General features: G+C 44.7%; 1 protein-coding gene across 1 annotated transcript in view; it reads right to left on the reverse strand.

Moving 5' to 3' along the window:
• Nucleotides 1-13,013, reverse strand: part of TRAPPC9 (trafficking protein particle complex subunit 9) — a 2,294,541-nt gene that overhangs the window by 2,078,106 nt on the left and 203,422 nt on the right. Inside the window, exon 9 of the mRNA XM_069220801.1 lies at nt 4,348-4,491. Within this exon, the coding sequence (XP_069076902.1) occupies nt 4,348-4,491 (144 nt within the window). The remainder of the gene's footprint in view (nt 1-4,347; nt 4,492-13,013) is intronic.

Raw genomic sequence — 13,013 nt, forward strand, 5'->3', positions numbered from 1 at the left:
CAGAGACATGCACCCTTTCAGAGTTCATGTCCATAAGTGAAAAAGGTACCTGCAGAAGTCTGCAGCCAGTGGAGGGACAATGGCAGCAGACAGGAAGCTGTACTAGGTCCATGCTCCATGGCAGACAGTATGCTAAAGTCACAGGGGGAAGCAGGAAGGAGCGGGAGGCAAAGACCAAACAGAAGCAAAGAAACAAGAATGACGTGGAAGTCAACCAATGGTAAGTATTAGGAAGGCTCCCAGCCCCTTCTAAGACTTTTTTTTTTGTTTAAAAGAGACTGTGCCAGGACTGTGCAGGTGAAATGTAAAAAATGGGAGGTCTAGGGTTGGGTCCAGTTTTCCGGCAAAGGAATGGCAATGCTGAAGGCCCATGTCAATGGCAGGTGCGGTTCATGGTTCTTTAGTTTCTTTTAAGAATACAAAATAACTGGATTTTGAAAGTAAATGGAGTAGTGAAGAGTCAAACCCTGGCTATAGCAAACGAGATAACAAATGCTTCAGCGCCAGTCTGTAGGTGTAGGGTTGTAGATAAACGTGTTTACTAGAGCTTGACAAATCCTCTTGAGAGGAACTTTGTATGCAGAAAGGCACCATAATGCAGGCGGGAAAACAAGCTTGCATTAATTTAGAGCACACGCCCTCAAGTAGCGATCAGAGGAAGATGTATGAACCCCCTGTCACACAATGAGGCTTTCTTGTCTGCCACTAACACTCGTGCTCTGGGAGTTGCTGTTAAATTCTCCGTGGATCAACTTTGATACCTGGCAGCTCAATCTTCTAGCAACATAATCTGCAGTATTTAATGACCTGACATCAGTGCTGCTTAAAATGTGTTATTTTGTTGTTTGTTTTTTTGTGACACAAAGATACCACGGTTGTTCAATGTTGACCTACTCTGGAGAGCCTGCTTATCTAGTATTTTTTAAAACAAAGTTAAGGAGCTCGGCTTTTTACTTAGGAGCCAGGATAGCTAAAAGCAAGTCTACCTAGTTTTGATTCCACTTCAACCTCTTTTTCCAACATTTTGCATCTCCTGCCTCTTTATCTCCTTGCACTTTAGTTCTCATCGCCAGTATCTGCTTCTTTTCTGCCTTTCTGTCTCTTACTCAAGAGCAAAGTCTGATGATGGAAAATGAACCTCAGTCCAGAGAGGACTGCTGGTGCCACCAGAAGCTGGCATGAACCAAGTACTGAGAAAAGAGCCATAGAATAATTTCTCTCCCATCCTTTGGACGCCTTCCAATGCTTAAAGCTACATCTACAGCAAGACTTGGAGTCATGGCTGGATCCCAGGCCCCTGACGACATAAGGGTCTGAAGTGGACACCTGATTGTGGCAGACACAAGGCTTTTGGGGGAACTGCATGGAACACAGTTATTTCCAGCACAGAACATCTCTGGACCCACGTCGGAAGACGCAGAAAAAAAACAGAAAGTTACTTCAGGGTGCCAGATGGCGTCATATACTCCTCAACGCCATCACAATCAGAGAAGGCATCAAGGTCAAGCTGTAGCTATGGCACCGGTCACTGGCGCAGGAGAGCTATTTCTATTTTTCTGGTTCCAGGCTGGCATCTGGAGAACATGTAAGAAGTGAGGAGTCTGCAGGTAGAAACATCCATCGGAAATACAATAAGGTGTACATAGGGATTAAATGAACATGGCTCAGAAATAAACTGGGCTTGTAAAGCACCAACCACAATTCCAACGTGTGACCCTCCAGTCAAAAATACAATGCTTCAGTGGGTAAATTATCCAAGTTAATTACTGTAAGGTCTTTTCCTCACACCCTCCTGAGTATCAGGAGCAAGTCAGATCACCTCCCTCTGTAGTTTGTCGAAGCAGGCATTCAGAGGAACAGGCCATGGGACTTATTCTTGTGGCATTTACCCAAAATGCCAAAGTGCCATTGAACCAACAGCTTAAAGCACAACATAAACTAGAGAATCGCAATAAACGTTCATATGAGAAATGTAGGTGTTCGATTTATCCGCCTCACTAGGTGCTTAACCAAAGACCTGTTTCTGTACTGAATTACCTAATGCAAAGAATGCTGCCATCCCTTTCACTGGGCTCAATAAATAAAATCTGAAATGGTCTGTTAGACCTGGCCTCCTTGGCGTAGTCATCCCAGTGATTTGGCATCGGATTCCCATGTTTTGACTGTATGCTGGACTTCGTTTTTGCTGGTTTTCAGTACTCTGGGCACTTTTCCACTGCTGACCAGTACTAAATTGCAGGTGCTCTCTGTGTAAACTGTATTTGTAATGGGATTTTCTATGATTGGCATAATTGATTTACTAGTATGTCCCTAGTAAAGTGCACTAGAGGTGCCCTGGGCCTGTAAGTCAAATGCTACTAGTGGGCCCGCAGCACTGATTGTGCCACCCACATGAGTAGCCCTGTAAACATGTCTAAGACTTGCAACTGCAGTGTCTTTGCGGGCAGTTTTAAACTGCCAGTTCGATCTGGCAAGTGCACCCACTTGCCAGGTCCAAACATTCCTTTTTACTACATGTAAGTCAACCCTAAGGCAGTTTCAAGGCAGCACATGGGTGGGGTGCAGTTTATTTAAAAGCTAGGACACGCACTGTTGTGGTTTACATGTCCTGATAATGAAATACTGCTAAATTTGTTTTTCACTATTGCAAAGCCTATCACTTCCATAGGTTAACATGGGGATTACTTTGAAATACCTTTTAAGTGTATTTTCCCCTTGGGAGCCCATAGGGATGTGGAGTTTGGGGGTCGCTGAACTCACAATTTAAAAAAACATTTTGGTGAAGTTGTTTTTTTAAATAGCAAGTTTGAAAATGCCACTTTTAGAAAGTGTGCATGTTCTTGCCTAACCATTCTGTGCTTGTGCCTGGCTGTCAGGATGACAGTTAGGCTGTAGTGAATTCACTCCAGACAGCCACACATAGGGAGATGAGGTATGCCCTGCATATCCTGGTGGGTCTTCCTGAGCTAGAGTGGTGGGAGGAGCTGACACTTGCACCTGAATTGGGCTGTGGCTTTTCAGTAGCCCGCCTGCGATCTTGTGATGAGTAGCAGAGTCGACTTCAAGGTGATGAATTGGTTCTCTGATCTCCTTGGACTGGGTGGGGGCTTCCACACAAGCAGGGCTGCAGTAGGCTTTGGGACTGGCTTTAGAAATCTATTAAGTCATCTATGTGCACAAGGAGTAAAAGTATTTTCACAGGTATGAGGCTATCCAATAATAATTGTAACTTATTGATGGACATTTTATCCTAGATGGCAAGTATGCAAATACTTTATCAGTAGCACAAAAACATTAGCTTAAGGAGGAGTCATTCGAAACATAGGCAGACAAAGTTAGTTAATGGATTGATAAATAAACATGTATGACTTAAATATTGCAATGATTGGATTATGATCAATTACTCGGTATATCCAACCCAGAACAACAGATGCTAACAAAGTATTAATCAGAATGGCACATGTGATGTTTAAGGCACTTTAATAATCTGGATGTTTCAAGTAGTCAAAGTTTATAATATCTCAGAGCAGTGACCGGTTTATAAACACACATTTGAAACTTGTCCACTTCACTGAATCACCTACTGAGCTGCTAAACTGGAGAAGCGTGTCCATGGTAGGGGGTTAGGGTGAGAGGGAGAGCGAATGGTAAGTGGGAACAAAAGGAATGAAAACATTAGATAATGCAGCTCATGAGGTCAGCTACACATGCACCCCTCTAAATCTTGGTGCCCTGGGCGCAGCTCACACTTGTCAAAATCCAGCCTTGATTGACAGATACCCACACACAGAAACATGTTTTTGTTTATTATGAAATGGCCGTTCCTTGTTAATAGGATGGGTAGTGATAAATTATCTTACCATTTTAGGACAATTAAACATTTTACATAATATTAAAATTAAAAAAGAAAGCATGTCAATGACCAAATTCAAAGACAATATTGTTGGGGTCCTCCAACTAACAACCACTGTGAAACACTTAAAATTTACCCTAAGAGAGATTTGGTAACACTTCACACCACACCCATCAAACACCATAGCTGACAGATATACCAAGGATTAGGACATGCCTAATGAAAATAGTAACAAAGTCACAACCTTGCCACTAGTTATACACCTTCACAAGGCAAAACAGACTCTGGTCTGACCTGGAATTCTCAAAACTAATGTTGGAAGGCATCGAGACCATTGGCGATGCTAGGCCATACTTGTGGTACAAAGAAAACCATATAAATAATTTACATATCATTTATTTCATCATTTACTTAAGTTCAACCTAGTGCTAAAGAAAACTAACATGCATGTACATTGAGCTAACAAAACAAATTTGCTGCAATTTGCCACAAACCTTGATCGGAGAGGAAATCCAACATTGTCTGCAAGAGAAACGACAGATGGCGAACGGAGAGAGCAGGGTTTCCCATCCTTCTGGAGGCATACACTAACTCGTGAAGCAGGCGCATCTGCACCGCAGCCCATCCTTTGTGTGACCCTGCTAAAAACACAACAGAGTCGAATGATTATGAACACGGAAGACATTGGATTTAACTGAATGCATCCTCAAATGGAACTTTGTGATTCGAGGTAGGAAAACTGAAAGGTAAGCTAAGGCTGTCAACAAAGGTTTCAACATGAGATCGTTGACCATCTGTAGACATAGTGGCAGCTTTAAATCAGCTTTTAGGGTGCTCCTTTCAACACCAGCTTGTATCCTCAGAAGCTGCCTTTGAACTGAAGGAATCAGCTGTGTTAATATGCCATATTTAAGGGTTGTCCTTACCTTTTGGTTGAAGACCTTTAGAATGAGGTCAAAAAATTGCCTCAATTTTGAAGCTGGTCTACTAGGATGGTGCCTGCACACAGTATTATATAATTGGGTTCTCCATACTAAGCTGTTCACAACTACTAGACCTAGGTAATATATTCCAGTGGTATTTATTGTGGAAGGAATATCATCACATTTTCCAGAAAGAAAAACAAGCTAGTGTTGTGCATAACTCTGACATTGACACTTTCCTGCATCAATGTAGCCTAAACAGTAAATGTCCATACTGCTGATTTAACAACCAAAACCAGAAAGTAGCTATCATAATGCAACTCTATTGGATCTTCACAACAACAGGGCCTCTTGAAGGACTGTTGGGTTGGGGGGGGGGGCACTCGTGGGATAAACTAAGGGAAGAAAGACGGTGGTGCTGTTTACAAAGTCCATACTCAGTAAGAGTATAATGCTACTGATTCAAACTGATTGAAATGGCAGAGACTGCAGTTTTCAATGCTCATGCAGCTCTAACATGTTGTTTAACATGGATGAAAAAACAAAAAAGTCGATAAAAACATTTAAAACAATACATCATGCAACTTTTCTTACTTCTTTGACAAACTGAAAAACTTTGAAGTGAACATCAGAAATGGAACCACTTCTGCTCCTTAAGATGGTCAGCCATTTTCTTGGGTATTCCAGCAGCGAGCCAAAGCACAGCGGTACCTGAGGAGGGTCTTTAATGAAGGGGAGGACACTGGCTCTTGTGTCATCACTAACATCAAGACTTCCCTACCACAATAAATGGGTGACATCAGCAACGTATGAAACTGCATCAATATAAAAGTTTAAAGAACTGCAGAAATAACTGCTGACGCATACACAATTGATATTAAATATTGTGTTCTATATATTGAACACCTAAAGTAGACTGCCGACTTTCATATACCCTTAAACACAATTAACAGTATTGCAATTCTAGGGAAGTAAACCTTAATTAGACATGATCTGGCCTACACGTATTCCAGGTCAGAATTCTGTCGTTTCGACAGAGTTCCATAATAAAGAAAAACAAAAATTCATTACGGACAAATTATAAAGTGACGAAATGCCTTTTCCACAAAAAAGTAGAATATTTCATAGAAAATGTACACTGGTCCTGGGATTGAACCCCGGAACCCGAAAATAATATTCCTACAATTCTTAGCACAATAGGAATTGTATAAATAAAGGTATTTTTTTTAAACTGTTGCAGTAGTCTTCCTTTTATATCTACTGTGACCCAGTAGACATAGGGAAGACAGAAGATGGAATCGATACAGAATGTAAGACAGAAAATAGGTGGCGATTGAGCAAAGAGGGCGGCATTGATAAGAGTGGTGAGGTTACTAGGAGGGCTTGGAAAAATAAATAAACTAAAGGATGAATGAATTAATGACTAAATAAATAAACAAAACTCAAGAGTGGGAAAAAGTCGGCTGAAGCTGGAAGGCAGAAAAAAGGTGTTTCAGAGTGGGGGAACTGAAAGATTTCAGAGGCTGCGCTCAGGGGAGTTAGCAGGGATATCCCCCTAAAAGAAAATTAAGTTCAGAAGGAACCCTTTCTTAAAAGAGAAAAAAGTCAAAATCAATCTGAAAATAATAATTTTTGTTAAAGAAGGGCTTTCATCAGGTTGGTTTCATTAACTGGGTAAAAACAATCCATGAAGGAAAATTTGCTACAAATGTTTTTATGAAAAAAATCATCAGAACCAGTTTCTTCATATAGGATTTGAACTCATAACCATACCATCGCTTGCACCATGTACCACACAACAAAAATTGCTGCTGTAATAATTCTTATACCCACATCAATGGAAATCAAGCCTAAAAATGTTCCCCTTGGCCTCTATAATACCGGATCCAGACATAGTTTGTGCTCAACTATTTTGTTTATATTTAAGTACAATCTCTGCTGTTGTTTCAAAGCAGGATTCCAACTATCTTCATGTTGAACAAGCACTAGCAAAGCCATGAGGCATAAGTTTAATGTGTGAACACACACTGACTTAGCAAATCAGAACGAGACACACAAGAGGGAGCCAGTAGGAGAGGACGGTGAAGGCTATAGTTGTAAAGTAGTCCCTCATGCAGTTCAATGCAAACAGTAGAGTGGAGGTGGAAGAATACATCCAAATAACCAACAGTATTGGCTGAAAGTGAATAATGTAATGGGATAATGCATGATGTGACTGACACATTTTTCAAGGCAGTATTTGAAAGAGACTTATCAAACAAACAAGGATTAAAACCGGCGTACCCAGAGATCACAGTGTGTATTGCTAGTGACTGGTCATTTTGGCAGCTGTGTTGTCAAAACACAGACCTAAAAAGCGCTATAGATAGCACCAAAACTTCAGGTGCCCTTAAATTCAAACCTATGTATCTCTGTCTCCTTAGAGTATAAGAACTTAGTTCATATCCAATATTTTCCCTCGTTTGATACACAGTTATATCTGCCGCAAACTACTGCTCTGCTAGTTTTTTTTAATGATTAAGCTCTGGTAGGGTGGGTATTAAGAGAAATCTAGGAGCCACTAATCCATATTTACAGGTTGTGGGCTCGACCGCGCCTCTGCGGGCACTGGTGTTGGATCATTGCATTTCGCATCTGTTGGGAAAACTTGCAGAGCTCTACAGGCCTGTGTTTTGTTCAGCAGTCCTTGCAGTGCTCCCCTTCATCTATTTGGTGCGCTTACACAGAGGGGCATGGACGGTGTCCAGCAGCCAAGCAAACCTTAACCTGTAGTTAACAGCAGAGCAACAGACTGGCTTTTTTACTTGTGGCCTCCCTGCGGAGCTCTTTGAAGAGCCTGCTTTCGCTCCAGGTGACTCAGTGCCATGCACACTTGCAAAGTTATCCCCTCACTTACTCGCTCAAGATATGTGTAGTGAAGGGTGGTTTGGTTACTTATAATAGGGCAGAGGTGAGGGGGAGCAGAGCATGGCTAAGGATATATTCTGCATTGGTCAGTGTGCACACAGTATAGTGGAGGGTTGATCCTGAGAATGGCTGTGAGCGTGTGAAGTGCTTGAGTATGGGCGCTTAGAGTTAGCGGGTGTACAGTGCATGGTTCAGGATGTGCTCTACACTATATAAGGCGTACTGTGGATGTGCTCTACACTATATAAGGCGTGCAGCCTTATATAGATGGATGTGCTCTACACTATATAAGGCGTGCAGAGGGTGTTTGTAGAGCACAGTTGGAGGCGATCAGAGTGCGGCAAAGTGTGGGATGGGTGTGGCTTCTGGGTGTGTCCTGGGGAGTGTGCAGAGCAGTTGTGGATGTGCTCCGCTTGGCTAAGGTGGGGTATGCGGGGTTCTGTGAGGGCATGCAGGAATGCTGAGGACGTGGGCATACCATGGCTGAAAGTGCATGCAGCACTTGAGTAGGGGTGCTTAGAGTGTAGAAGGGTGAAGAAGGGCTGGGAGAGTGCTGAGTGACTAAGATTGTGTTCTGCGTAGGGCAACGTGTGCAGAGTACAGTAGTGTGTGTTAGAGGGTGCACGCAGAGTATGGCAGAGACTGTGTGCCGTGCTTGGCTAGAAGTACTTAGAGTGTAAGAGGTGTAGAACATAATTAAAGGTTGGATTCCTCTTTGGGCAGAGTGTGCAGAGTATGGCTGAAGTTGTGTCCAGTGTACAGCTTAGAGTGTGCTGTATTTTACTAGGAGCCATCAGAGTAGCTAGAGTGCAGAGAAACGGGGGTGGGGGGTAGCGTAGAGCATGGCAGAGGGTGTGGGGACAGTAGGGCAGAAGAAATGAGCGCAGGATGCCAGGGAGAGTGGGGGCAGCATGGCAGAGAGTGTAGTAAGAGCATAACAGAGGGAGTGGGCAGAGCATGGCTCAGGTAGTGGGCGGGCATGGCAGGGGTGTGGGGACAGCATGGCAGGGGGTGTGGGGACAGCATGGCAGGGGGTGTGGGCAGAGCAGGGCAGGGGGTGTGGGGACAGCAGGGCAGGGTGCGTGGGGACAGCAGGGCAGGGTGGGTGCGGGCAGAGCATGGCAGAGGGTGCGGGCAGAGCATGGCAGAGGGTGCGGGCAGAGCATGGCAGAGGGTGCGGGCAGAGCATGGCAGAGGGTGCGGGCAGAGCATGGCAGAGGGTGCGGGCAGAGCATGGCAGAGGGTGCGGGCAGAGCATGGCAAAGGATGCGGGCAGAGCTTGAATAGGTGTGCGTAGACAGTAGAAGAGTGAGGGGGTGCAGAGCATGACTATTGTTGACTATGGCATGTGGAGAACATGGCAGAGGTTGTGCAGTGCTTGAATAGTGATTCAAGTGTAGCGGGGAAGAGTGGGTAAGAGGGTGCAGAGCATGACTAGGGTTGTAGTCTGCATTTGGCAGGTTATGCAGAGCATGGCTGAGAGTGAGTGCAGAGCACAGCAGAGGATGTGCAGGGCATACCAAGGGACTGATTAAAAAGAAAAAACACACAAAAAGAGAAGGGGGAATGCTTACAATTTGTCTAACCAACAGCAATCGCCCGGGTAGCATCTCAAACCATTATTCTTTTGCGCTCCATGCAATTCCACTTTGTATTCAGCCATATACAAATTAGTCTTGACCCTGCTGCAATAGGAACAGTCTATCCCGAACTGCCAGGCCAGCTCCTCCCTGATCAGTATTCATCAGATGGAAATAGCTTTGTTCCAGTGACACAGTGGGCACAGGACACACGTCTGGGCATACCCTTGCGACTTAGGATGTACATCAAACACACAAAAGGTGATGGAAGGAATGCTTGCAATTTGTCTAACCACCAGCAACAGCTCGTCATTCTTTTGTTCTCCATGCAATTGCAGTTTGAACTCAGCCACATCCAAATCAGTCTTGACCCTGCTCCAATAGCAACAGTCCAGCACTAACTGCCAGGCAAGATCCTCCTAAACCAGAACACAAGCAAGGAAAAATCAGTTTCAACATGATCAGGGCTCAAGAGTCAGGTATAGGTTGGTTCCAGTGGCTCAGTGAGCCTGGGACCCACGGCTGCACATACTCTTGCCACTTAGGACATACATCAAACACACAAATGCAAATGGATGGGAGGAATGCTTGAAATTTGTCTAACCAATGACAATCGCTTGAGGTAGCATCCCAAACCATCGTTTTAAGAGTGACTAGAGTGTAGCTGGGGTGAAAGAGGTAAGAGAAGGTGCAGAGCCTATGGGTGCATTTTGCATTCAACAGGGTGTGGATGAGGGTGTGCCTCATATGATTGGAGTGTTCAGAGTTTGGAAAGGTGAGTACAGGGTAAGGGGGAACAGAGAGTGGGTGAGGGTGTGCAGAACATGAAAAAGGATGCTTCGCAAATGGGGTGGGGGGTGGGGTCCAGAGTGGGGCGACAGTGTGCAGACCATGGTTGAGGACGTTTTGCAAATTGCAGGGGCCGGGGCATTGGTACGGGTATGTACCAAGCATCTTTGGATGTGCACATACTGTGAGGTGGTGTCTGGAGTTTGGCAGGGGTGCAATGTAGGGTTGAGTGTGCAGAATGATTCTGCAGAGAGCGAAGTTGAACATGTGCAGGGAGGTGGGACTTTTTACTACTGATGGAGATATTTCAACGGCTGTGGATATGAAACATCACCTTTGCTCAGGTTACAAAGGTTACTGTAACCTGAACTTTCACCAACTGTGTGGCTGCTACTTTTCTAGTACCCTTTGCTCTCTAGATAACTGGGAGGACAGTGGTGTCTCCAGTTTATGTCATCCTGTGTTGCTGTTTTTGCCGCCTTCAGTCAAGTCTCAGAGGCTCCAAAACTAGAGAAATGGCAGACAGAAAGCCACTCTGGACTGACAGAAGATCCTGGTGTCTCCCCAGCTTTCAAGGGTATTCAAGCACTTTCAGGGGTTCCATATAAATGATCTAATACAAAGAGTACTCCATGGCAATAAAATACCATGGACACACCACACCAATAGCTAAAAATACCTCAGCGGGTTAAGCCCTAACTGCTGTGGGCAGCATATACCCTGTAGCCACAGGTCCAAATCCTAGCTCTGCCAACTCAGCCCTTGCATACATTCTGAGGTGAATAAACCATTACCAGTATCACTTTTAATTGGCAGAGGAACAGAACAACAAAATCTATTATAGTAACCGCAATATAGAAAGAAAGATTTTATAAGGTGACACCATTTTAACAGATCATAAGAGAAGCTCATGGTTGAAAATAGGGTTAATTTCCTATTATTGCTACAGGAGCTTCCTTGGCACTAGGGTAGGGGTTTGAAGGGACCCACCAGGGTCCTTAGGTTTTAAGGGGCCTCCAGGGCATCAAATATGGAAATCTTAAGAGCCGGTCTTATAACATGGCACCCCCAGACATTTGCCTAAAGTAGCAGGGGTTAAGGGTGGCAAAATTCCTTCATCCAATGGAACCCTTTGATCCCAGCCTGGTTGTCGTTTTTCACTCTCAAGGCAACAAAACTATGTGCAAGCAGGACTCCAACTCGGCGCAGATGTTAATGGTTGCATGAAACTACGGTCCATAAGCAACTTCCTGCAGAATTTTAATCAGGGTTGTACTGGGGAACAACTTTGGAAAAACGTGCAGGACATTACTCTATTCATGAATGACATACTTCTGTCCCTCGCTGACCTGTAGGTATCGTTCCTAGATATAACTCAGGGCATTAAACAGTCCTCTAGTGTGAGAATTCAAAATAAATACCCGCAGTCAGAGATGTCAGGCCTATCAAATAAGCAGCCGGGGAGAAAGGAAGTACAAATATGACACCACTGCTGTGGGCATCAAGACACCTGAAAATGTGCAAGTCACAATTACTAGAGACGGATCCGCAATGTACAAGGCCAAGTATCCTACATTATTGCAAGAAGTAGGGACAGAACTAAGTTGGAAGGACCACTACATATCAGAGCTGGCCCGAACCGCTGCATTAGAAACGGAAGTCTTACCCCAATATTCTACGTGTCACATGCCTTGCAAGTAGCCAAGGAAATTTGTTACTTGTTTTCTAATGTTTTTATTTTGAATTTCTAAAACGTATTTCTCTTGATTCACAAAGTACGGCCCAGGGCTGCATGCGACCCTCTGGACCTTTACATGCGTCCCCAGCTGAACAGCAGCACTAGGCTGCCATTTACTTTGCAAAGCACTAACATCCATAAAGATATTAAATAAATGGCAAGTGTAAAGAAATGGCTCCCTGTTGCAGTTACTCCCCACTTTTTGCCTGATACTGATGCTGACTTGACTGAGAAGTGTGCTGGGACCCTGCTAACCAGGCCCCAGCACCAGTGTTCCTTCACCTAAAATGTACCATTGTATCCACAATTGGCACACCCTGGCATTCAGATAAGTCCCTTGTAACTGGTACTTCTAGTACCAAGGGCCCTGATGCCAAGGAAGGTCTCTAAGGGCTGCAGCATGTCTTATGCCACCCTAGAGACCCCTCACTCAGCACAGACACACTGCTTACAAGCCTGTGTGTGCTAGTGAGAACCAAATGAGTAAGTCGACATGGCACTCCCCTCAGGGTGCCATGCCAGCCTCTCACTGCCTATGCAGTATAGGTAAGACACCCCTCTAGCAGGCCTTACAGCCCTAAGGCAGGGTGCACTATACCATAGGTGAGGGTACCAGTGCATGAGCACTGTGCCCCTACAGTGTCTAAACAAAACCTTAGACATTGTAAGTGCAGGGTAGCCATAAGAGTATATGGTCTGGGAGTTTGTCAAACACGAACTCCACAGCACCATAATGGCTACACTGAAAACTGGGAAGTTTGGTATCAAACTTCTCAGCACAATAAATGCACATTGATGCCAGTGTACATTTTATTGTAAAATACACCCCAGAGGGCACCTTAGAGGTGCCCCCTGAAACTTAACCGACTATCTGTGTAGGCTGACTAGTTTTAGCAGCCTGCCACAAACCGAGACATGTTGCTGGCCCCATGGGGAGAGTGCCTTTGTCACTCTGAGGCCAGTAACAAAGCCTGCACTGGGTGGAGATGCTAACACCTCCCCCAGGCAGGAATTGTCACACCTGGCGGTGAGCCTCAAAGGCTCACCTCCTTTGTGCCAACCCAGCAGGACACTCCAGCTAGTGGAGTTGCCCGCCCCCTCCGGCCAGGCCCCACTTTTGGCGGCAAGGCCGGAGAAAATAATGAGAAAAACAAGGAGGAGTCACTGGCCAGTCAGGACAGCCCCTAAGGTGTCCTGAGCTGAGGTGACTCTAACTTTTAGAA

Source organism: Pleurodeles waltl, chromosome 2_2 (assembly GCF_031143425.1).
Source record: "Pleurodeles waltl isolate 20211129_DDA chromosome 2_2, aPleWal1.hap1.20221129, whole genome shotgun sequence".
Lineage (NCBI taxonomy): Eukaryota > Metazoa > Chordata > Amphibia > Caudata > Salamandridae > Pleurodeles > Pleurodeles waltl.